General features: G+C 46.2%; 1 protein-coding gene across 3 annotated transcripts in view; it reads right to left on the bottom strand.

Annotated features, from left to right (window-relative positions):
• Window positions 1-27322, bottom strand: part of SLC23A1 (solute carrier family 23 member 1) — a 514139-nt gene that overhangs the window by 258566 nt on the left and 228251 nt on the right. For all 3 annotated transcript variants that reach the window (XM_083181818.1, XM_083181819.1, XM_083181820.1), the window contains exon 8: window positions 1805-1952. In XM_083181818.1, the coding sequence (XP_083037944.1) occupies window positions 1805-1952 (148 nt within the window). The remainder of the gene's footprint in view (window positions 1-1804; window positions 1953-27322) is intronic.

The following is a 27322-nucleotide window of genomic DNA, read 5'->3' as shown; positions in this document are numbered from 1 at the left end:
GGAGGAGATGGCTGCTGGCTGCATAGCCATTGAGGAGATCCGGGGGGTGAGCAACATGGATAGTGAGGCCCCAGTGGAAGTCTTTGCTGCTTATGTAGAAGGTAATTGTTTGGCATGGCATAAGTAGTTTGTACTAATTTTCAAGGAATGTGTTGTAATTGTCATTTTCTCTTTCACCAGCATCCCCGCCGTTTGGACAAGCAAGTCTTCAGGAGGTGGAGGAGTCTGTGCCACCTGCCACCACTGCCAGACATGTGCAGCAGCAGCAGCCACCGGCCACACAGGATGTGGACAGGTGGGTGGAGATGCTTGGCCAGATTCACCAGCAGGGAGAGCTATCATCAGAGCGGCTGCGTAGGACGGAGGAGGTCATGATGGGTCTTGTCAGCACCCAGCAGTCCGTAGCTGCCAGCCTGCAGGTGCTGGCAGATCAATACTGCCGGATGAATGACCTCCTCCAAGACCTAGTTAACACCAATAGGGCCCTATTGGCAGCCGTCTCTGGTGCTTTCCCACAACCAGCACTCCCTGCTGGCAGAAGGGGAAGAGCATCCACCCCTTCACCATCATCTGCCCCACCATCCCAACGTGGCCTTGGCCATGGGCGAGGAGCTGCTGCTGTGGCAAGGGCCCTTCCAAGGCCAAAAAGCCCCGCACATGAACTTGTGTCCACATTAATCTCCACCCTTATGTCTTAACAAATCTTTCATTTTGCTGTGTGTGTGTCAGCCTCCTGTGTGCAAACCAATCCCCTACACAGGGTAAACACATTTGCCCTCGGTTCGAATGCTGTGTTTGGTTCCTCTGTTGGCCTCTTTTGGCTACCATTACTGCTGTAGTTGAAGTGTTGGTGCTATACTTTTTCTTGTTAAGCCACCTGATGTGTACCTGGTATGGTACCTTTAATTTGTGGCATGTGGCAAAAAACATGCTTTTTCAATTTGATGTTTGACCTTAATCTAATAAATTTATATTTTTATCCCCAAATGTGTGGCGTTATTGGTAAATGTACAAGTGACATGTATATTTATATTAGTGGTAGCAAGTTCTGTCCATTGCTTGCAGTGTAAATGTGTTTAACAAATGCAGCCGTGCTTTCAGCATAGCTTTGTGTGTTTTGTAATGGACCATTTAAGCTGCAAGGTTTCCAATTGAAGCAATGAAAAGAGTGTAATTAATGAGTAATGAGTAGAGGAGTGGATTGTATTGTGTTCAGGTGACATTGGTTCAGGTGCGGGAGTACTAATTGGGGGATCCGAATGCCTAGCGCATGACCGAGTGGTGTCTGCAAATAAATACTTGCTTATGGACACCGCATATTTCTTGCCTTTTGGTTCGTTTGCAGTCAGTGTTCAGTCCGAATGTACGCGTACCAGAATTAGTGCACTCCCTCGTGTATGCCCATGTTAACGCCCAGTTTAGCCCACTTTGAAACTACGCCCCTGTGTACTTCCGAATGACGCCCATAATACGCCCATATCTCCTGAGTGAATGCGGTGCACATTTCTGTACGGTATTAGTAAGAACAAGTACGGAGACCTTGCGTGGCACATGCGCATAGCGTTGCCCACGCATGTGCAGACGGCTAAAAAACGCCATCCGAAAGAATTCGGAAAATTACGCATCGACCAGAATAAGGCCCTATGTGAGACTTCCAAAGAATTTTATGCCTCCAGGACATTCTTGGAAAGTTCTTGAAAATGATTTTGTTTCAGCACACCAAAACAAACTAATTATCTATACATTTGATGTTTATTCACAGAAGTATTATGATAATTAATATACACAGAAATATATACTATACCTGTTAATAGCATGAATTGGTGGAGGGGGTGCTCCTGATAATCTAGCACAAGCATAATAATCACCCATGGATTCAATAATTCCAGCCAAAGTAGCACTGAACATCCCTAAAACACCAGCTACTGTAATTGTGGGTAATCCCCATTGACCTGGGACAAAAAAAATATATAATTGGGTATATAATATACAATAGGAACATATTACAGAATATTATATAATATAATACAGACATTATAAAGAAAAAAAAATTATAATGTTAAACAGTGCAGTGTTTATGACCTTTTGCAATGTAAATAGCAAATATAACTAGAGATGTACGTCATCAATCCGAGCCCGTATCCGAGCAGCGCCCGGAGCTTCCCGCCTGACTCGGATCCGGAACCCTTAAATTCCCGCAACCTCGCGCTGCCATCTTCACTCCAGTCTCAGAACAGGGGGGGGAAGGGTGTGCTGCTGTATGTGGTCTCTGCTGGAGCCCGTGCTGAAGTGTACTGTGTCTCTCCTCTCTGCTCAGTATTCAAGACAGTAACATCACCATTGCAAGGGTGACTGGTGCTGTGTACTGTCTCTCCTCTGTGCTGGGGCCTGCCTCTGCTGAGTCTGCAGTGCTCCTGTATAGTAAGTCACAGTGTGATAGTCCACTGGTAGTGCTACTGCCTGCCCTGCACTGCCTAGTGGCTGCAGCCACTACCACCTACACTTAAGTAATTAAAGTCGGCTCTCTGCTGTTGCCACTGGCTAGTGGCTACCAGTACCTTTTGCAGTATATAACACCAGTGTGCTGTTGCCCCTGGCGACCAGTACCTATCACAGTATATAATTCCAGTTTGCTGTTGCCACTGCCTACCAATATTTATCGCAGTATATAATTCCACTTTGCTGTTGCCACTGGCTACCAGTATTATTTATCGCAGTATATAATTCCAGTCGGCTGTTGCCGCTGGATATGAGTATTCATCACAGTATATAATTCCAGTCGGCTGTTGCCACTGGCTAACAGTATTTATCGCAGTATACAATTCCACTTTGTTGTTGCCACTGGCTACCAGTATTATTTATTGCAGTATATAATTCCAGTCTGCTTTTGCCGCTGGCTACCAGTACCTATCGCAGTATATGATTCCAGTTGGCTGGGGCCTACCTACTAGTGGTGCTGTCCTGTGGCATAACTTAACAAAAATAATGGAGATCCAAAATATGGAGGATAAAAAAAAAAAATTGTGAAAAAGAGCAGTTTTCTCGTAGTTCTGAAGCTGCCACTTGTCATGACAACATAGACGATGAAATGCCATCAATGTCGTCTGCCAAAGCCGATGTTCTTCGCAGTATATAATACCAGTCAGCTGTTGCCACTGGCTACCAGTATTTATTGCAGTATATAATTCCACTTTGCTGTTGCCGCTGGCTACCAGTATTATGGTACTTGTTTTCTAGCAGGGCGCCCAAATTTTCTACGTATGCTTAGTAGTTAATTTATTCACTGCACCCTGAGTGAAATCGCATGGCCCTTTTTTGTGGCGTGAGATGAGATGAGATCTCAGTAGTTCATATGGTAAAACACCTAAAACAGCACCACTCCCCACGTCACCCCGAAGTTTGGCGAGCCCCACGAGGGGCGGCTGAATGCATCCGCCGACCTTTTCATACCCCCACTATCCATGTCGGCGTAGAGTTGATTCTATATAGTGTGGCGAGCGCAGCGAGCCACCGAGCCCGAAGCGTGGCAAGGTAATGCAGAATACATGTAAAGTAATCCGCATACCCTCGCGGGGCTTCCAGGGTCGCCACGCTTCGGGTTCCGTGGCTCGCTGCACTCACCACACTATATAACATCAAATCCACGCCGACGTGGATAGTGGGGGTATGAAAAGGTTGGAGGATGCTTGCCACGCTTCGGGCTGACGTGGAGAGTGGTGCTGTTTTAAGGGGTTTTACCAGTACTTGTTTCTTAGCACGGCGCCTGTCGGGTCCCATCGCATACCATCGGGTCCGGCGTACAGAAGTCCCAAGAGTCGCCACCGGGACTGCCCACCTATCACGAGGGACCCCCCGCAGCAGGTACAGGATGCCGGGGATCCTGTGCGGTCACCGGACCTGCACCAGTTTATGCACCCACGGGTCCCCGAGTCCTAACAATGCGTTCGAAAATTATTGACCATGTGCCAGATCCACAGAGGGGTGGAAATAGGGATAAATCACTCCTTAAAATTGAGTCTAGGTGGCTATTCTCGCTAGACACAATTGCTCCAAGAGGTTTAAACGAGCAGTTGGGACTACAATGTTTTTTATAAATATGTAATAATATTATTTGCTTTAAGTATACGAGTTTGTCATATTATAATTATACTGCAAATATTTGTAATGTTGGCTGTATGCAGTCTACCAGTGTGTGACATCTGGCCCTGAGGAAGCTAAAATCTGCGAAGCGCATGCCGGCTAGCGGTGCGCGGGCAGATGTTTGTAACTGTTTATTATTTTTCTTACTTATGCATTTTGATTATCTGTTGAATCGTGCCAAGCCGCAATAGCCCTTCTAAGGGCGTTCACTGCAGTCAGCTACGGTCCACTTGGAGGCGACTCCATTGGACTAGCACAGTGAATAAATATCCAGCAGGCACTATACTCCATCTTACTGACTCCTATACCAGGCAGATTGTAGCCGATAGGAGTTATAGTTATTATTAAGTTCAGTGCCTCCATACTGGATCTATATCATTAGAAATAGTGACTCAGATAGTGACTCTCCCTAGGGAGTTGGAGTGATTTTCACCCATACACTGTGAGATTGCAAGGTGTATGCCGACTCACTTCTGACTGTCACCTATTAATTTAGAATAACGTGCCACACTCCAACTGACACGAGTGTATTTGTGGCAATCAGAATATCCACTATCAAAGGCATATTGCCTGTTTATACTGCTCATACTTGGTCTGTACAGTGATAACAGATCAAGAGCACATTGTTTTCAACAAAATCAGCACATATACTACAGTAAATGACAAACATCTGCCCGCCACCTTAGTTTTTAACAATGTGTCACCCCACCCTTGTCTATTATATGTATGTATTTATTTTATCTCGCAGTTCTTAAAACAAAATAATAAAAGTTATGTTTTACTCTGCTTTGGTGCACCGACATAGGACATCTCTCCCTCTTTTTTCTTGTTCTTGCTAATTCTCATGTCCGAGGTAGCACACCCCCACTATTGCTATAAGTAATTCAGTGCAATAAAAAATCCAGGGGGGTCCACCCAACATACCCTTGTCTTGTGCGACCTATCACATCCCTCTATACCCCCAGTGTGTGACATCCACTGCATCCATCTCAGTGATAGGACACGTGCTTTGATGTGGGCTGAAGGCATGACCTGGACACTGATGTGTAGGTGCCGTTTCCACATTGATTTTCAATGGGCTTTGCAGCCTCTTTTGTGCCCATGATTAGCCCCGCCACCTCTGCTAACAGTTTTCAATTATCATGGGGAGGCACAGCTCCCACTGCCTCTCAGTGCTGCTACACAGTGTCTCACCCCATAAAAGAGAAAAAAAATCCAGTAAGATATGAATGACACAGTATATGTGTATATAAATATCATCTATGTATATTTTTTAAATCATTTATGACAGGTGAGGATGCCTCCCATGACTGCCCATCCCTGCCATTGTCCCCTGTAGCGTAACTATAACCATCCCCCCATGGCATAACTATATCCATACCCCATAGCACAATTATATAAATCCACCCTGTAGCGAAACTATAACCAATCCCCCCCACAGTATAACTATAACGGGAAACGGTCATCTGTCAGACCAGACTTAGATCGACAGTCATTAGGTTGACTGGCCCCAAGGTTGACAGGGTTAAAGGTCGACATGGGCCACGGTCGACATGGGTTTAGGTCGACAGTCATTAGGTCGACATGAGTTTTTCACTTGTTTTTGAGCCGACATGCGGTATTTCATGCCCTACCATCCACTAGGATGTGGTGGGAGAATAAAAAAAAAATGTGGTGGGAGAATAAAAAAAAGTGTGCCGAGCGTTGCGAGGCACCGTGCCCGAAGCATTGCGAGCGAAGCAAGCGATGCGAGGGGCTGCGGTTCAACTCCAACTGTGTCCATTGGAATGAAAAAAAAGTGAAAAACTCATGTCGACCTAATGACTGTCGACCTTGGGGACAGTCGACCTAAATCTGGTCTGACAGATGTACCGATTCCACTACAACCATCCCCCTACGGCATAACTATAACCCTTCTCCTCCAACGCATATAAACCAGACTACAGTATAAACCTTACCCCTACAGCATAATAACTATAATTAATCACCCTCATAGCATAACTATAGCCATTACCCCCATCTCAGCATAATTATAACCATCCCCGCTTGCTGCATAACTATAACCATCACCACCATATTATAACTATAACAAATTCCTCTACCTGTGACATAACTATAACTATACCCCTACATTATAACTATAACCAATCGCCCACCCTGAATAATTATAACCATTTTCACCATAGGTTAACTATAGCCATCCCCCTTATTACGGTATTCAATGAGGCTGATTCGCCAGGTTTTTATGGCGATTTTGTGCTGTAAGGTGAATTTCTGACTAAAACGGTGAATCACCCAATTCAATGACCAGATGGCGAATACATTTCAAGGTTTTTTTCGTCATGATTCACTGAGTAGCAATCGCTATCTTTTTATGGTGAAGTGGAATGTGAACTTTTAAAATAAAGTGTTTTGTTTTTTACATTTGGTGTAAAAAAATCAGGAATTTTATTCTGAGGAGGGGCATGCTATTTTTATTCATGTGCTGTAAGCACATGAATATATATTTAATAAAAAAAAAAAATTCTTTTACACAGACCAGCCAGCAGGGGGCCGGAGCCGAGCCGCTCATTAGATATTCATATATTCACTTCACCCGATCATTACATATGCATGATCGGGTGTAGTGAATATACCCGGTCTCCTGCTGGCACCCTCGGGGGGCAGAGGTTTTTGGGAGTCGCACAAGGTTTTACCCACCCGGTGTGAGTTGGGTCAAGAGAGACCCCCTTCACTCCTTTAGGTGGGATTTGGCCTGGGTTGCCTGATACCAACTTTTTGTAAACCGTGAAGTCCCTGTGTGGGGTAAATAGTCTATATGTTGGTGGTGCTCCCCTGAGTCCGAAATAAAATAAGGCGATACTGCGTGGCTTATTGCTTTGCAATGTCAACATAACAGGGCAGTTCTCCCGCAGCTTCCCCAACAGCAGAAGTGCCATTACTCTATCTCTCCTGACCCTATAGCACAGAGACGGACTCTCTTATCCTGAGCCCGATGCACGTATGCAAGACTCAGAGATAACAGTAGGTCCAATCTGACTCGCTAGAAGGTCATTTTTTATGAGACCAGGATTACCTACTAATTGTGTGGCTACAACTACTTGCAACAATCTATAAATACCGAGACCTTTCTGATACAATTTATTGCAACAATCTATTAATACTGTGACCTTTCTGATACAACTTATTGCAATAATCTATCACGTGAGTCTATATAACCAATGTAAACTTTCTTGCTGGTTATTAATATGCTGATCTATACTTCTCTTGTGGCATAACAATTGACCAGACTTTTTTCCTTTATGCAATGGTGTGAGCCAGGTGCTCTGCGATACAGGAACTAATTATCCAGTGGTCTGCTGCATAGCAAGATTTTGGTCATTGGACCTTTGATAAACAGAAACGGAGCAATTTTTTTTTTTTTGTGTGATATACAAAAATCTATGTGTACAGTAAATCATTTTGTATCAATGTCTCACAACCAAGAATGTAATAATGTCACGGTATACAAGTAATCCCTCACTGTTACTATAATCATATATGTGGAAAGTGACCTTTTGAGACCAGGAGCTTATACTGATGTGGTTTGGGACATTTCTGACATAAGAAACTCTTAGCAGGCACTACCTGATAGAGTATACTCTCAGAATAAATGTTCCAAAAATCTGACACATCATTATAAACGCTCAGTAGCAGTCACGATCAAATATGCAGTCTAAGGAGGGAAATTTTCCCCGTCAAAAGATTTAACAAAACCTTCAGACGATCTCTAGCACAAACAGCAATTAGCTTTGCTAGACTCATCACAACAACCATATATTTTGTACTGACACAGAACTGAATCTCGTCATTTGCACAGCAATTTTTTTAAGCTCACTGCAATTTTCAGCACAAAACAGCAATTAGCTGCGCTGAAGAATTATACAGTTCCTGTTCAGATATAAAATTGATTCTTAATTAAATTTTTGCATAGCCTATATTTTAAAAGCTCACTGCAAAATCCAAGTGTATCCTTATCTACATAGATTTGGATTATTTGTTTGTTTGTCTGTTTGTCTGTGTATGCATGTCTACTTTATCTTATTTGAATACATTAAAAGCTAAGTTTTAATAGAAACAGAAACAAAGAGTGCCCCACAAAAAGAGTCTACTTTTCTCTCTTCCCAACCCTCGGGGGGCAGCCTGTGCTGCCTGGCACCTGGGGAGCCCACCTCCCCCCCACAAACGTTCTGGGGCAGGCAGGGAGACTTCCATCTCCCTGCCTGCCACCGTCCTCAGGCTCCCTGTGGCGTCCGCCACAGGAGCTCAAATTCGCTGGTCAGGGGCAGCGAGCCCCTGACTCGTTGAATACCGGAGACGGCGAGGCTCCAGAACGAAGCGAGCAGTGGCGAATGTGCAGCGAATCCTAAACAGGATTCGCTGCACGTCGACAGTATTCACATTGAATACTGCCCATAGTGTAACTACTGTATAAACACCACAACCCCCCAGTGGCATAACTACAACATACATTGTAGTGGAACTATAACCACCCACTTCCCCTGTAGCACAACTATAACATCCACCCCCTAGTAAAATTATAACCAATCTCCCCCACAGAATACCTATAACCAGGGGCAAGCAGGGTTTGTAAAGGGGGGTTTCTAGATGGAATAAATATTTAAAATTATCTGTCTATCTATCTATAGAGATAGATAGATAGATAGATAGATAGAGGAGCCGACACTCACAATCCACACATGCAACTGTTGGGGTGCAATTCCCAGGCTATAGTCCTGTTTGGGGGTTACAGCCAAATATAGAAAATGTCCAATACAAGAGCACTCACCATACTTTCGTTCAGGATGCAATATAAAAAGTTTACCATAGACTCATATCGGTATGTCGACGTTTCGAGCCTCACAGGGCTCTTTGTCAAGACCACAGAATAGATGGGTTACAGCTCCAAAATGCATCCATCACACTGGTCAAAAGACCCTCCTTAAATACCAAGGTGGCAGGAAGTGTCACTCTAAACCACTGATTAACTATTGCGTGCCAAGATCTAATCCAAATCACTCATAAACTCACCATCGGGTATCCTCCCGGTTTACACCTTGTCTGTTGACAAACCTAAACAAAACCTTAACTCTAAACTTAAATAACTTAACCTAAAATAAGACACGGACACAAAGTGCTGGCGTTTCAAAAGAATGTCAAATTTATTTTGACAACTAAAACTATGACTATAAAATGGTGGCGGCACTAAAGAACGGTCACTATAGGAAAGGTGGGGTTAAAGATCACTATGCATACATAGATCGCTGGTGATCACTCTCCCTGGTCAGCCACCCGGCCTAGTGGTGACGGCCACCCCCCGGACAAAAGCATGGCCCATGACAATCGATGTTGAGGGAGAGTGCACCCCACTACCTACACACACACAGAGTTCTTAAAGAATGACCGTTCTTTACCGCCGCCGGAGAAGAAGAGAAAGAGGGCAGGGTGGGTGGGGCTTCTTCAGACAGAGAGTCTATCACTATAACTCGTGATCCCTTCCTACCCTGTCTAGAACCCTCCCCCTGCTCTGATAGGCCTTGTGCCCATCCTCATTTACATACATGTGACCAACAGCACTGTGTAACCTGTGAAGAACCCTCAGTGGTTTATGCCCCTTCAGGCTTAATCAGCCCTCTGTGTTTCTTAAACTCACCATCGGGTATCCTCCCGGTTTACACCTTGTCTGTTGACAAACCTAAACACAACCTTAACTCTAAACTTAAATAACTTAACCTAAAATAAGACACGGACACAAAGTGCTGGCGTTTCAAAAGAATGTCAAATTTATTTTGACAACTAAAACTATGACTATAAAATGGTGGCGGCACTAAAGAACGGTCACTATAGGAAAGGTGGGGTTAAAGATCACTATGCATACATAGATCGCTGGTGATCACTCTCCCTGGTCAGCCACCCGGCCTGGTGGTGACGGCCACCCCCCGGACAAAAGCATGGCCCATGACAATCGATGTCGAGCGAGAGTGCACCCCACTACCTACACACACACAGAGTTCTTAAAGAATGACCGTTCTTTACCGCCACAGCCAGGCCCTAGGCCGCAGCCACCGCCACCACTAATAACGCTCAGCACCTTGAAGATAAAAATGTCGCCTAAAAACAGAGCCACGCCCTCTGTGCTCAACTGAACGCTATCGCTCCTGTACAGCTCTGGACGCTGAAAGTCGATGGCGTCATGGCGAATGAAACCCCCGCCGTTAACTAGCAGGTATCTCTCAACCGCAGCATTCACCTTCTTATGTGAACGCTTCAGGCAGGGGCACAATCTAGCGTCCCTCCAAACTCTCCTTGAGATCATGGAGGACCACACTAACACACAAGATGGCAAAAATTGGGCAATGATGTGGAGGTAATCACGGAGCGCAGCTCCAGAGCGGATCCTCGCCCAAGGTCATTCCCGCCTCAGTGGAATATAACGACCTCCGGGACCCCAAACTGCTTCATGGCCCGCATCAGCTGAGCCTGCAGCGCACACCACCTCATACCCCGTACTCCTAGCCACCTAACCTCCCCAGCTTGTGGGAACATGCCTACATCAGAGGCAAGATACGCCTGCGAGGCCCAGTACACATAGGAATGGCTCAACATCCAACCGGACTTAACGTCCCGTCGAATTAAAATATGCACACAAGAGGTTAGTTAGCAGGAGACCCAATTGCAACAAGCACTCACACACCAACCAGGTTAGAGTGAGAGAGGGAAGAGAAAACCGTGGCCGACCAGCTCTTGAGGCACAAAACACACCGCCCAGAGTAAACTAACAGGTACGCCATGTCAGATTGTAATTGAAGCCAAATTGTGCCCCCGGGTGGATGCGAAAACACACCTCAAGGCCCCCACTGGAAGTTGGCGAGCGCTTATGCGTCCAGTCGACCATGGTGAGCAGTGATAAAGTCGGCCAAATGTACCTACGGAATGCTGCCGAGCGCCATTGACCCAGAGACTGAATCTCTGAATCGGAGCGGCCCTCCGCAGCCGCCGAGGTAGCAGCCCCAATCCGAGAGGCATGCGACCCAAATTCCTTTGGATCGAGACCCGTGGCCTCCAGCGCCCGTCCCAATCCGTGGCAAAACTGATACTTGGTGAGCGGTGACCCATCATCATGCATCAGCCATGCACCAGGTAGGTCTGGTTGCACCTGCGCGAAGGCCGTAACCAACGCCACGGGGCGCACCCCTTCCACCGCACATGGGACCAAAGACAGCCACCGCCCCTACCAGCCTGGCTAGTCTTGGAACGGCGCAGGTGACATAGCACCGAATCCACACGGACCACCAGGTCATCTACGGTCAGTGGTGAGGGCTTTCGCTTTGACGGCGCCACCAGCTCCCCAAACCTGAAGGCACCATGATAAGCCATTGCATACGCCATTCGGAACAACAGGACCTCATAGTCAGGCCAGCAAATGTCCCTCAGGGCACCCAGCAAGGCTGGGAGCAATGTCAAATCAATTGGTCGCCTGCAGTCTGGGAGTGCCGGCGAGGCGCGCAGCCATCCACGCAAAGCACTGGACACCAGAAAGGACCAGGACGGGTCCGCCCTACCATGCAGAGACAAAAAGAAAGACACCCCTGCCTGCATCCTGCGTACTGAGGCAACAACACCAAAAGGAGTACAAACTCCAGACAAAGGCCACCATAGCCGCACCAGGTGTCTTAGCTGCATGAGGGGCAGACAGCCTAAACTGTTCCCCCTCATGCCATCCTTCCTGATAGCACCACAGTGTCCTGGGCACGATACCCCTCATAGCTAGCCCCTCCATTCCAGGCTAATCACTTTCGGGGTGGCACACCCTAACATTTATTTAGCACTATTTATTTTCACTAATATTATACTTCCTAGCACTACACTTTTTAACCTCTAGCTCCTGCTTCTTTCTTATTAACACACATTTATAGCTTAGTTTTTCACTTGTGTGCTGCCCTGGGGTGACTGGCTTATGCTGGCCTTTTTGGGGTTCCGCGCCCCAGATTCTTAGTATTAGGGACCCACCAGAAATGAGGCCACCGTGAAGCTGGTTGGTGGGCAAATATTTCTTGGCCAATTAATATACCAAGAGCCTCTATTATTGATTTAATAATATGGAGTGTGCATCTGCACCACATGTCTTTCTTTGCAGAACTACAAGTCCCAGCATGATAGCACCTCATGTAAATCGGGTGTGCATTCTAAGATCCCCCCCCCCCATAAGCTAACATTGTGTACACCTGTACACCTGAAGGTTGGGACTCCTTCAACTTAGAGTAGCACCCCGCCCACCTGATCTGAACATTAGTTCACCAGTTTGGTCCCTGGTAGCCACAGACTGCAAACTGAGGGCACAATGAAGGTAAGACCTAAAAATGTACACTAATTGCTAGTCTTGTAGATGGATTTGGGGCGCGGCTCCCCTTGGGTTGGTGTAACCGAGTTGCTTTCGGGGTGGCACACCCTAACATTTATTTAGCACTATTTATTTTCACTAATATTATACTTCCTAGCACTACACTTTTTTAACCTCTAGCTCCTGCTTCATTCATATTAACACACATTTATAGCTTAGTTTTTCACTTGTGTGCTGCCCTGGGTGACTGGCTTATGCTGGCCTTTTTGGGGTTCCGCGCCCCAGATTCTTAGTATTAGGGACCCACCAGAAATGAGGCCACCGTGAAGCTGGTATGTGGGCAAATATTTCTTGGCCAATTAATATACTAAGAGCCTCTATTATTGATTTAATAATATGGAGTGTGCATCTGCACCACATGTCTTTCTTTGCAGAACTACAAGTCCCAGCATGATAGCACCTCATGTAAATCGGGTGTGCATTCTAAGATCCCCCCCATAAGCTAACATTGTGTACACCTGTACACCTGAAGGTTGGGACTCCTTCAACTTAGAGTAGCACCCCGCCAACATGATCTGAACATTAGTTTACCAGTTTGGTCCCTGGTAGCCACAGACTGCAAACTGAGGGCACAATGAAGGTAAGACCTAAAAATGTACACTAATTGCTAGTCTTGTAGATGGATTTGGGGCGCGGCTCCCCTTGAGTTGGTGTAACCGAGTTGCTTTCGGGGTGGCACACCCTAACATTTATTTAGCACTATTTATTTTCACTAATATTATACTTCCTAGCACTACACTTTTTAACCTCTAGCTCCTGCTTCTTTCTTATTAACACACATTTATAGCTTAGTTTTTCACTTGTGTGCTGCCCTGGGGTGACTGGCTTATGCTGGCCTTTTTGGGGTTCCGCGCCCCAGATTCTTAGTATTAGGGACCCACCAGAAATGAGGCCACCGTGAATCTGGTTGGTGGGCAAATATTTCTTGGCCAATTAATATACCAAGAGCCTCTATTATTGATTTAATAATATGGAGTGTGCATCTGCACCACATGTCTTTCTTTGCAGAACTACAAGTCCCAGCATGATAGCACCTCATGTAAATCGGGTGTGCATTCTAAGATCCCCCCCCCCCATAAGCTAACATTGTGTACACCTGTACACCTGAAGGTTGGGACTCCTTCAACTTAGAGTAGCACCCCTCCCACCTGATCTGAACATTAGTTCACCAGTTTGGTCCCTGGTAGCCACAGACTGCAAACTGAGGGCACAATGAAGGTAAGACCTAAAAAATTACACTAATTGCTAGTCTTGTAGATGGATTTGGGGCGCGGCTCCCCTTGGGTTGGTGAAACCGAGTTGCTTTCGGGGTGGCACACCCTAACATTTATTTAGCACTATTTATTTTCACTAATATTATACTTCCTAGCACTACACTTTTTAACCTCTAGCTCCTGCTTCTTTCTTATTAACACACATTTATAGCTTAGTTTTTCACTTGTGTGCTGCCCTGGGGTGACTGGCTTATGCTGGCCTTTTTGGGGTTCCGCGCCCCAGATTCTTAGTATTAGGGACCCACCAGAAATGAGGCCACCGTGAATCTGGTTAGTGGGCAAATATTTCTTGGCCAATTAATATACCAAGAGCCTCTATTATTGATTTAATAATATGGAGTGTGCATCTGCACCACATGTCTTTCTTTGCAGAACTACAAGTCCCAGCATGATAGCACCTCATGTAAATCGGGTGTGCATTCTAAGATCCCCCCCCCCCCCCATAAGCTAACATTGTGTACACCTGAAGATTGGGACTCCTTCAACTTAGAGTAGCACCCCGCCCACCTGATCTGAACATTAGTTCACCAGTTTGGTCCCTGGTAGCCACAGACTGCAAACTGAGGGCACAATGAAGGTAAGACCTAAAAATTTACACTAATTGCTAGTCTTGTAGATGGATTTGGGGCGCGGCTCCCCTTGGGTTGGTGTAACCGAGTTGCTTTCGGGGTGGCACACCCTAACATTTATTTAGCACTATTTATTTTCACTAATATTATACTTCCTAGCACTACACTTTTTAACCTCTAGATCCTGCTTCTTTCTTATTAACACCACACATTTATAGCTTAGTTTTTCACTTGTGTGCTGCCCTGGGGTGATTGGCTTATGCTGGCCTTTTTGGGGTTCCGCGCCCCAGATTCTTAGTATTAGGGACCCACCAGAAATGAGGCCACCGTGAAGCTGGTTGGTGGGCAAATATTTCTTGGCCAATTAATATACCAAGAGCCTCTATTATTGATTTAATAATATGGAGTGTGCATCTGCACCACATGTCTTTCTTTGCAGAACTACAAGTCCCAGCATGATAGCACCTCATGTAAATCGGGTGTGCATTCTAAGATCCCCCCCCCATAAGCTAACATTGTGTACACCTGTACACCTGAAGGTTGGGACTCCTTCAACTTAGAGTAGCACCCCGCCCACCTGATCTGAACATTAGTTCACCAGTTTGGTCCCTGGTAGCCACAGACTGCAAACTGAGGGCACAATGAAGGTAAGACCTAAAAATTTACACTAATTGCTAGTCTTGTAGATGGATTTGGGGCGCGGCTCCCCTTGGGTTGGTGTAACCGAGTTGCTTTCGGGGTGGCACACCCTAACATTTATTTAGCACTATTTATTTTCACTAATATTATACTTCCTAGCACTACACTTTTTAACCTCTAGCTCCTGCTTCTTTCTTATTAACACACATTTATAGCTTAGTTTTTCACTTGTGTGCTGCCCTGGGGTGACTGGCTTATGCTGGCCTTTTTGGGGTTCCGCGCCCCAGATTCTTAGTATTAGGGACCCACCAGAAATGAGGCCACCGTGAAGCTGGTTGGTGGGCAAATATTTCTTGGCCAATTAATATACCAAGAGCCTCTATTATTGATTTAATAATATGGAGTGTGCATCTGCACCACATGTCTTTCTTTGCAGAACTACAAGTCCCAGCATGATAGCACCTCATGTAAATCGGGTCTGCATTCTAAGATCCCCCCCCCCCCATAAGCTAACATTGTGTACACCTGTACACCTGAAGGTTGGGACTCCTTCAACTTAGAGTAGCACCCCGCCCACCTGATCTGAACATTAGTTCACCAGTTTGGTCCCTGGTAGCCACAGACTGCAAACTGAGGGCACAATGAAGGTAAGACCTAAAAATTTACACAAATTGCTAGTCTTGTAGATGGATTTGGGGCGCGGCTCCCCTTGGGTTGGTGTAACCGAGTTGCTTTCGGGGTGGCACACCCTAACATTTATTTAGCACTATTTATTTTCACTAATATTATACTTCCTAGCACTACACGTTTTAACCTCTAGCTCCTGCTTCTTTCATATTAACACACATTTATAGCTTAGTTTTTCACTTGTGTGCTGCCCTGGGGTGACTGGCTTATGCTGGCCTTTTTGGGGTTCCGCGCCCCAGATTCTTAGTATTAGGGACCCACCAGAAATGAGGCCACCGTGAAGCTGGTTGGTGGGCAAATATTTCTTGGCCAATTAATATACCAAGAGCCTCTATTATTGATTTAATAATATGGAGTGTGCATCTGCACCACATGTCTTTCTTTGCAGAACTACAAGTCCCAGCATGATAGCACCTCATGTAAATCGGGTGTGCATTCTAAGATCCCCCCCCCATAAGCTAACATTGTGTACACCTGAAGATTGGGACTCCTTCAACTTAGAGTAGCACCCCGCCCACCTGATCTGAACATTAGTTCACCAGTTTGGTCCCTGGTAGCCACAGACTGCAAACTGAGGGCACAATGAAGGTAAGACCTAAAAATTTACACTAATTGCTAGTCTTGTAGATGGATTTGGGGCGCGGCTCCCCTTGGGTTGGTGTAACCGAGTTGCTTTCGGGGTGGCACACCCTAACATTTATTTAGCACTATTTATTTTCACTAATATTATACTTCCTAGCACTACACTTTTTAACCTCTAGCTCCTGCTTCTTTCTTATTAACACACATTTATAGCTTAGATTTTTACTTGTGTGCTGCCCTGGGGTGATTGGCTTATGCTGGCCTTTTTGGGGTTCCGCGCCCCAGATTCTTAGTATTAGGGACCCACCAGAATTGAGGTCACCGTGAAGCTGGTTGGTGGGCAAATATTTCTTGGCCAATTAATATACCAAGAGCCTCTATTATTGATTTAATAATATGGAGTGTGCATCTGCACCACATGTCTTTCTTTGCAGAACTACAAGTCCCAGCATGATAGCACCTCATGTAAATCGGGTGTGCATTCTAAGATCCCCCCCCCCCCCCATAAGCTAACATTGTGTACACCTGTACACCTGAAGGTTGGGACTCCTTCAACTTAGAGTAGCACCCCGCCCACCTGATCTGAACATTAGTTCACCAGTTTGGTCCCTGGTAGCCACAGACTGCAAACTGAGGGCACAATGAAGGTAAGACCTAAAAATTTACACTAATTGCTAGTCTTGTAGATGGATTTGGGGCGCGGCTCCCCTTGGGTTGGTGTAACCGAGTTGCTTTCGGGGTGGCACACCCTAACATTTATTTAGCACTATTTATTTTCACTAATATTATACTTCCTAGCACTACACTTTTTAACCTCTAGCTCCTGCTTCTTTCATATTAACACACATTTATAGCTTAGTTTTTCACTTGTGTGCTGCCCTGGGGTGACTGGCTTATGCTGGCCTTTTTGGGGTTCCGCGCCCCAGATTCTTAGTATTAGGGACCCACCAGAAATGAGGCCACCGTGAAGCTGGTTGGTGGGCAAATATTTCTTGGCCAATTAATATACCAAGAGCCTCTATTATTGATTTAATAATATGGAGTGTGCATCTGCACCACATGTCTTTCTTTGCAGAACTACAAGTCCCAGCATGATAGCACCTCATGTAAATCGGGTGTGCATTCTAAGATCCCCCCCCCCCATAAGCTAACATTGTGTACACCTGTACACCTGAAGGTTGGGACTCCTTCAACTTAGAGTAGCACCCCGCCCACCTGATCTGAACATTAGTTCACCAGTTTGGTCCCTGGTAGCCACAGACTGCAAACTGAGGGCACAATGAAGGTAAGACCTAAAAATTTACACTAATTGCTAGTCTTGTAGATGGATTTGGGGCGCGGCTCCCCTTGGGTTGGTGTAACCGAGTTGCTTTTGGGGTGGCACACCCTAACATTTATTTAGCACTATTTATTTTCACTAATATTATACTTCCTAGCACTACACTTTTTAACCTCTAGCTCCTGCTTCTTTCTTATTAACACACATTTATAGCTTAGTTTTTCACTTGTGTGCTGCCCTGGGGTGACTGGCTTATGCTGGCCTTTTTGGGGTTCCGCGCCCCAGATTCTTAGTATTAGGGACCCACCAGAAATGAGGCCACCGTGAAGCTGGTTGGTGGGCAAATATTTCTTGGCCAATTAATATACCAAGAGCCTCTATTATTGATTTAATAATATGGAGTGTGCATCTGCACCACATGTCTTTCTTTGCAGAACTACAAGTCCCAGCATGATAGCACCTCATGTAAATCGGGTGTGCATTCTAAGATCCCCCCCCCCCCCCCATAAGCTAACATTGTGTACACCTGTACACCTGAAGGTTGGGACTCCTTCAACTTAGAGTAGCACCCCGCCCACCTGATCTGAACATTAGTTCACCAGTTTGGTCCCTGGTAGCCACAGACTGCAAACTGAGGGCACAATGAAGGTAAGACCTAAACATTTACACTAATTGCTAGTCTTGTAGATGGATTTGGGGCGCGGCTCCCCTTGGGTTGGTGTAACCGAGTTGCTTTCGGGGTGGCACACCCTAACATTTATTTAGCACTATTTATTTTCACTAATATTATACTTCCTAGCACTACACTTTTTAACCTCTAGCTCCTGCTTCTTTCATATTAACACACATTTATAGCTTAGTTTTTCACTTGTGTGCTGCCCTGGGGTGACTGGCTTATGCTGGCATTTTTGGGGTTCCGCGCCCCAGATTCTTAGTATTAGGGACCCACCAGAAATGAGGCCACCGTGAAGCTGGTTGGTGGGCAAATATTTCTTGGCCAATTAATATACCAAGAGCCTCTATTATTGATTTATTAATATGGAGTGTGCATCTGCACCACATGTCTTTCTTTGCAGAACTACAAGTCCCAGCATGATAGCACCTCATGTAAATCGGGTGTGCATTCTAAGATCCCCCCCCCCCCATAAGCTAACATTGTGTACACCTGTACACCTGAAGGTTGGGACTCCTTCAACTTAGAGTAGCACCCCGCCCACCTGATCTGAACATTAGTTCACCAGTTTGGTCCCTGGTAGCCACAGACTGCAAACTGAGGGCACAATGAGGGTAAGACCTAAAAATTTACACTAATTGCTAGTCTTGTAGATGGATTTGGGGCGCGGCTCCCCTTGGGTTGGTGTAACCGAGTTGCTTTCGGGGTGGCACACCCTAACATTTATTTAGCACTATTTATTTTCACTAATATTATACTTCCTAGCACTACACTTTTTAACCTCTAGCTCCTGCTTCTTTCTTATTAACACACATTTATAGCTTAGTTTTTCACTTGTGTGCTGCCCTGGGGTGACTGGCTTATGCTGGCCTTTTTGGGGTTCCGCGCCCCAGATTCTTAGTATTAGGGACCCACCAGAAATGAGGCCACCGTGAAGCTGGTTGGTGGGCAAATATTTCTTGGCCAATTAATATACCAAGAGCCTCTATTATTGATTTAATAATATGGAGTGTGCATCTGCACCACATGTCTTTCTTTGCAGAACTACAAGTCCCAGCATGATAGCACCTCATGTAAATCGGGTGTGCATTCTAAGATCCCCCCCCCCCATAAGCTAACATTGTGTACACCTGTACACCTGAAGGTTGGGACTCCTTCAACTTAGAGTAGCACCCCGCCCACCTGATCTGAACATTAGTTCACCAGTTTGGTCCCTGGTAGCCACAGACTGCAAACTGAGGGCACAATGAAGGTAAGACCTAAAAATTTATACTAATTGCTAGTCTTGTAGATGGATTTGGGGCGCGGCTCCCCTTGGGTTGGTGTAACCGAGTTGCTTTCGGGGTGGCACACCCTTAAATTTATTTAGCACTATTTATTTTCACTAATATTATACTTCCTAGCACTACACTTTTTAACCTCTAGCTCCTGCTTCTTTCTTATTAACACACATTTATAGCTTAGTTTTTCACTTGTGTGCTGCCCTGGGGTGACTGGCTTATGCTGGCCTTTTTGGGGTTCCGCGCCCCAGATTCTTAGTATTAGGGACCCACCAGAAATGAGGCCACCGTGAAGCTGGTTGTTGGGCAAATATTTCTTGGCCAATTAATATACCAAGAGCCTCTATTATTGATTTAATAATATGGAGTGTGCATCTGCACCACATGTCTTTCTTTGCAGAACTACAAGTCCCAGCATGATAGCACCTCATGTAAATCGGGTGTGCATTCTAAGATCCCCCCCCCCCCCATAAGCTAACATTGTGTACACCTGTACACCTGAAGGTTGGGACTCCTTCAACTTAGAGTAGCACCCCGCCCACCTGATCTGAACATTAGTTCACCAGTTTGGTCCCTGGTAGCCACAGACTGCAAACTGAGGGCACAATGAAGGTAAGACCTAAAAATTTACACTAATTGCTAGTCTTGTAGATGGATTTGGGGCGCGGCTCCCCTTGGGTTGGTGTAACCGAGTTGCTTTCGGGGTGGCACACCCTAACATTTATTTAGCACTATTTATTTTCACTAATATTATACTTCCTAGCACTACACTTTTTAACCTCTAGCTCCTGCTTCTTTCTTATTAACACACATTTATAGCTTAGTTTTTCACTTGTGTGCTGCCCTGGGGTGACTGGCTTATGCTGGCCTTTTTGGGGTTCCGCGCCCCAGATTCTTAGTATTAGGGACCCACCAGAAATGAGGCCACCGTGAAGCTGGTTGGTGGGCAAATATTTCTTGGCCAATTAATATACCAAGAGCCTCTATTATTGATTTAATAATATGGAGTGTGCATCTGCACCACATGTCTTTCTTTGCAGAACTACAAGTCCCAGCATGATAGCACCTCATGTAAATCGGGTGTGCATTCTAAGATCCCCCCCCCATAATCACCTGAAGTGCCTGCCGCCTGCATGAGGCTCACCTCTGTGGACATGCCAGGGGTCCCGACAGCCGAGGTTCCAGGAACAACCGCCAGAGGAGGAGCTGGCCCGCCCTGCGAGGCCTAAGTGGCAAACGCCTGAGCTCCCGTGCCACGGCACATGTTGGGGACACAATTACGGGCGCCACCTGTGAAGAGGCTGTAACCCCAGGCAGCTCAGCAGGGGCAGGCAATATGGCAGGGTTGGGAGCTGGCAGAGCCCCAGTAGCGGAAAGCCCAGACATGTGGTCCATGAAGGAATTCAGAAGGGCCATAAACTGCTGTACTCCCTTACAGGAAGAAGGTGACAGGGGCCCTACACCGCGTCAGCCAACAGAGGGGAAGTATTTTCAGGAACTACCCTAGACCCCCCTTTAGCGCTGCACTGAGGGACCAGCCTGGTCCTCCGCAGCCATTGTCGCCTGGCCGGTCCTGCAGGAGGCATGTCCCCGGGATGGACAGGAGTGACTGGGGGTCCCACAATAGGGGGAGTGGCCATCCCCAGTAGCCTGCACTACCAGCCCTACATCCCTGTCACACGTCAACCCGCAGGCCAGTCTGGAAATGCCAGAGGGGTGTGCAGTGCTCGTGGCAGGAGTACCCTGCCCCCTGCCTCTAACGGCCTCACTATATAATATGGTGGTGCCCCTTATGGGGGTCGAAGCCTGCCTCATGGCGTTGACCATCACACCAGGATGCTGCACCTCCCGCACACCCGGTGTCTGCAATGGCGGGGACTGGGCAGTGGTATCATCCAGGCGGCCCTGCCGCACCCCGGGGTAGTTGCGCCATGGGCACTAGCTCTGCCCGACCCCCCAGGTTGCCAGGAGGTCCTGGCGCCATTGCCGTGGCCTACCCCTTAGTGATGGGAAATCTAGTTAATTTTGTGACTATTTCATTATGATCTAGTTCACCCAAAAGATTAGCTCAGAAGACTACCATATATATATACTCGCGTATAAGCTCACTTTTTGAGAACATTTATGCTGAAAATGCTCGTCTCGGCTTATACTCAAGTGAGGGTCCCACTCGAGTCAATATGCTTTCCCAGTTTTTGATGTAGACTTAGTGCTTAGGCTTATATTCGGGACGACCTACACTCGAGCATACATACGGCATACGGCATACGGCAGTCCGTCCGGCTCATTATTCCATCATTCCATCAGAGACTGAGAGGAGTGATTAGAACTAGATGAACCAGACTACATTATTACACGCAGAGCAGGGATTTCTAATACTAGCTCATTGGAGGAGTAATATTCATGTTAGAATGATCAGATGGGAAATAATCTGATTTATTAAACCTATTTTAGAAGCAGTAAATTATACAGCACCCTTATACCCCTTCACACTGCACTTGTAAAACGGTATATTGCCGTTGTTTCACAATTTAAACAAGTTTAAGGCAAACGGAAAGTGCCAGAGTTGATTTACTGGTGAAAGATAACCGATATTTCAAAATTTCAAAATGGTCCTACACGTTTTAGGGCCATTTTTTATGCAGTGAGAATGGCTCGAAACGGTATTTAGCAAAAAAAACAAACATCAGACTACCATACCTCCCAACTTTGGCAGCTCAGCAGGCGGGATGCTGCTGCTGCGTGCCGAAGGCATTTTGAAATTTTCGGGGGGGGGGGGGCTGGCCTAATTTGGGGCGTGGCCTATACTCACGGCTCTCCGCGAGGCCACGCCCCCATTTTGCCGCTATGGGGGCATGACCCAGAGGCTCTGTGAGCCACTAGCCATGCCCCCAGCCCCCTGGCTGCGGGAATAGACGCTGTGCGCATGCGCACAGCGTTTATTCCCCGCTGCTTAGCAGCTGACAGGGGGGACTCCCAACAGCCCCCCCCACACCGCTGGACACTGCCGCCTGCGGGTGGGACAGCGGGACAGGCCCTGACAATCGGGACTGTCCCGATAAAATCGGGACTGTTGGGAGGTATGGACTACAGACCCGTCCCCTGCCTTCTGCCTTGAAACGTGTTGAGGTAATCAAACGGGTTGATTGATGTGAATGGTATTCAAATGGCATTCAAAGCGGCAATCTACTGCAATGTCAAGGCTCAGACCCGTCTTGAATACCGCCTTAAAATACAGCTTTGTAAAAACGTTTAGGCAGTGCGAAAGCGGCACTATAGGGACCTATTCATTGTTTAGCTCTGCAATATTTATCCCATTTTGGTTATTATTTTAACTTCCATAATATGCAAGTAAAATACCCAAATTCAGAGAAATATACTGTCATTATTTTTTGCTTTTAAAATACAGTATTTAACATGTCCATTTTCCCCAATGTAACTGACTTTAGAGAGAGATAAAGTAAAGAGTTTGCAAAATATCCAGCTGATCGGCTGCTAGGGGAAACTGATCCACTTTATGTGTTATGAAGGTTCATACATATCCCTCTTTGTCCTGTGGAGTAAACAGAGCTACAGTATATAACATACTATACATGATTGTGAGTGCAGCTCGTGACCTAATATGAAGGCAGCATGGCAGTGCATACTATAGTTCTGCTCCATACACACAATACATGTGCTTGAGCATGACAGTGCCACACATGGCAGCCCAGAGGCACTGTACAGTCTCATTATGGCTGTATGAGTCAGAGATTAGTGTAGGGATCTGTAGGAAGTGAACTAACTGAACTACTGAACTCTTTGCATGACTCATGAGACATCAGTACAATGTAGATCCGCAGAGTCCAGACCATATCTGAGCTCAGCACTGCCACCTGTGGCAGCAATCATGTACTGCCTCCTGTGTATTGCATGAGAGCTGAATAACATGGCTGCTGCAGAAGCACCTACACAGATCCCAGCAGAAGATTTAGCACAGCAGTATGCTCAGGACTCAGTAACAGCAGCAGCAGCAGTAAGTGTTTGGGCATCTGGACTAATAGTATAGTGATAGTATCACAGAAAGGTGAGCAGCTTGAGCACACATGCTCACTCACAGACACCCCACACATAGACTTTGGCTAGGCAGTGCATACTTTCATTTCATTAGATCTGTATTTGCTGGGCTTTGCTGTACTTTTAACTATAGATTCAGTAATTAAATTAGCCTTATGTAGCTGTCTGTGTGTTACACTGGGCTCTGTCTGTCTGTGTGTTACACTGGGCTCTGACTGTGTGGTACACTGGGCTCTGGCTGTCTGTGTGTTACACTGGGCTCTAACTGTTTCTATGTTACACTGGCTTGCACAGATAGAAAGAGAGGGACAGAAAAGGGAGAGAGAAGGTGAAAGATTTTAGAAAGATTTAGCAATGATAGAGAGACAGTATAAGATACAGCTTGTGCCTTACCAGCTTCTTCAGACAGAGAGTCTATCACTATAACTTGTGATCCCTTCCTACCCTGTCTAGAACCCTCCCCCTGCTCTGATAGGCCTTGTGCCCATCCTCATTAACATACATGTGACCAACAGCACTGTGTAACCTGTGAAGAAACCTCAGTGGTTTATGCCCCTTCAGGCTTAATCAGCCCTCTGTGTTAATGTGCCAGAACAAGCTAGCAATCTGCGTTTATAAAAACAATACACACCCATATTGCACTTATCAATACTTAAACAATACCTTAAATATGCTGGTAATCTCTGTGGACGCGCTGAGATCGGCGGCGTGCATTCCACTGCACTGGAACGCATCCTGTCCTTCCGCCGGAAATGCTATAGACAGCAGCGCAGCTCAGCTCAGTCACCTAGCAACTTCCAAACCAGGAAGTACGCTACAGCAAGATGAGTGCGTTGCAACACCCGAGTGTGTTCCACATTGTGGCTATGCCTAGTCTCTGACAATAGCGTCACGTCAATAGATGTATTTTAAGGCTGTATAATAGTTTACAACTTAGATGTTATCATCGCAACTTGCTCTTATTCAACCGGATTATTATACTATTCAAGTAAGAGGGACACTTTCCTCTCTCCACTTTCAACCATGACTTTCCCCAACAAGGCTGCCTCTTTCTATTACTCTTCTCTCACCTTTGCTGTTGACTCTGTAGCCCCCCTCCACACTGTCCCCCTCCGACGCTCTAAACCCCAACCCTGGCACAACAAAATAACACGATTCTTGCAAAAATGTGCACGCTCTGCTGAACGCCTCTGAAGGAAATCTCACTCTCTGGCAGACTTCCTCCATTTCAAGTTTATTCTCTCCTCCTACAGCGCTGCTCTCTCCTCTGCCAAACAATCTTTCTTCAAATCTATCATCCCTTCCCATTCCTCCAATCCCCAACGTCTCTTTGAAACTTTCAACACTCTACTTCGCCCTGCACCACCCCTCCTCCCTTCATCCCTCACTGCCACTGACTTTGCCTCCTTCTTCCTCTCTAAAATTGAGATAATCCGACATGATATCTCCTCCCATACCCCCTCTGCTGCCCACCCACCCCAATCATCCTCCCCTCCCAACTACCCCACTCTGTCATCCTTCTGCCCTACTACAGCTGAGGAAGTCCGCTCCCTCATCTCATCCTCTCCCCCCTCTACCTGTCCCTTGGACCCTCTCCCCTCCTGTCTCCTCAGTTCCCTCTCCCCCACTGGCTGCTCCCACCTTGCTCACCTCCTTAACCAAACTTATTATCTTTCCCCCACCCAGAGCTATGCCCCTTACTAATATCTCTATCACTGTTAACAAAACCATCATCTCCCCCGTTCCCCAACTCCGCTGCCTGGGTGTCACTCTTGACTCCTCCCTCTCCTTTGCACCCCACATCCAAGCCCTGGCCCATTCTTGCTGGTTCCAGTTACGCAACATTGCTCGCATCAGGCCCTTTCTCTCACAGAGTGCAACTAAGCTGATCCTCCACTCATTGGTCATCTCACGGCCCGACTACTGCAATGTTCTCCTCACCGGCCTCGCTCAATCCCAACTGGCTCCTCTCCAATCTGTCCTCAATGCTGCAGCCAGGCTTATCTTCCTCTCCCGCCACTCTAATTCTGCCACTCCAACAAAATCTGCACTGGCTTCCATTCCCCTACAGAATCCTCTTCAAACACCTCACACTCACATACAGGGCCATCTCTAATTCCATTGCTCCATATATCTCTAACCTCATCTCCATTCATACACCCTCCCGCCCTCTACGGTCGGCTGACGACTGTCGTCTCTCCTCCACCCTGATCACTGCTTCCCATGCTAGAGTACAGGACTTTGCCCGTGCTGCAGCCCTTCAGTGGAACGCACTCCCTCGCTCCATTAGACTCTCCCCGACCTTGCAAAGCTTCAAACGGGCACTGAAAACTCACCTATTCATCAAAGCATACCCTTCAACTACATAAACCAGCTGGTTCTCCGACCCCTTGCCTGTTTACATCCTGCTATCTAACCACCACCCACTTGCTTGCACCTCTTGTAATCTGTCTGTCTCCCCTTCCTACTAGATTGTAAGCTCCTCCGAGTAGGGCCCTCTTCCCTCCTGTTGTCAAAGCCCACTTCTCTTCACATTTCACTCACAGCTCTCCTATACTCACTCAGTGACCATCTTAGTCTGCATACCCATCTCCATCATTGGCATCAAGCCTCTAGTTGTATGTTGACTGAGTCCTCACTACTTACATTTAAGCTGTAATGTGTTATTTATTCAATGTTATGCCAAGCTTTGTCTCCCTGTATTGTTCCTTTGTACGGCGCTGCGAAACACTTGTGGCGCCTTATAAATAAAATTATAATAATAATAATAATAACTTCCATACCCTCATGGTATCGTACGAGCCAAAGATATTTGAACATATTAAACTAAAACAGACAACATGTACACACATTTAAAAAAAGTGAGCCGTATATTCCCAAAGCGGCCATGGACCCAAGTTGAGGTACAAACGGTCGCAAGGGATAGGCGGGCCACTTATCAAGTCCTGGGTAATGAATAGATAATGGCTGATTCTATCTATTAGGTCCAAACTGTAGAGAGAAACCGAAAAAAATTTTCGAAAAAATCATGAAAAAAATCGATATTTTACAAAGGAATTGATCATAAAAATTAGAGATGAGCGGCGGGCACTTTTTTGGGTTTTGGTTTTGGATCTGGATCTCCCTTCGTGTTTTGGATCTGTATTGGTTTTGGCAAAACCACCCTTGCGGGTTTTGGTTTTGGATCTGGATTTTTTTGGGAAAAATGCAAAAAGTTGCTAAAATAACAGAATTTGGTCCTTTTTTTGCCCCTAAAGTGTTATTAAGCTCAATAACATTAGTTTACACTCATTTCTAGTCAATTTTGATCACTTCACAGCTCACAAATTTGTCTTCATTTACTGTAGTTGGCCCAATTTCCCCTGTATGAGTTTCCTGCGCAGCCGCCGGTCTGTGCAGAGACTGACTTCTAACCTGCGGCAAGTGTTTATCTGTTCTGATCAGTTTAAAATCTAATAAGACCCCTATCTGTCATGATCAGGTTGATGAACTCTGGAAACATTACCAGTTGCCTCCTTATCCATCACCTAATGGGTGGAGGGGAGGGGGGTAATTGGTGGCAGATAACCGAGTTCCTCCACCTCTCTAGGACCCCTGGTTTGGAGATCCCTATCTAGTCTACCCTTATAGACCCCTATCTAGGTTGTGAGGTCTATCAGTCTGCGACATCTGTCACCCAATTTACTGCTAAGGTTAATTTGTT

This window comes from Crinia signifera, chromosome 4, assembly GCF_055691185.1.
Source record: "Crinia signifera chromosome 4, ASM5569118v1, whole genome shotgun sequence".
NCBI classification, from domain to species: domain Eukaryota; kingdom Metazoa; phylum Chordata; class Amphibia; order Anura; family Myobatrachidae; genus Crinia; species Crinia signifera.
Note: the sequence above shows the minus strand (reverse complement) of the source record. Positions and strands in the feature narration are given on the sequence as shown.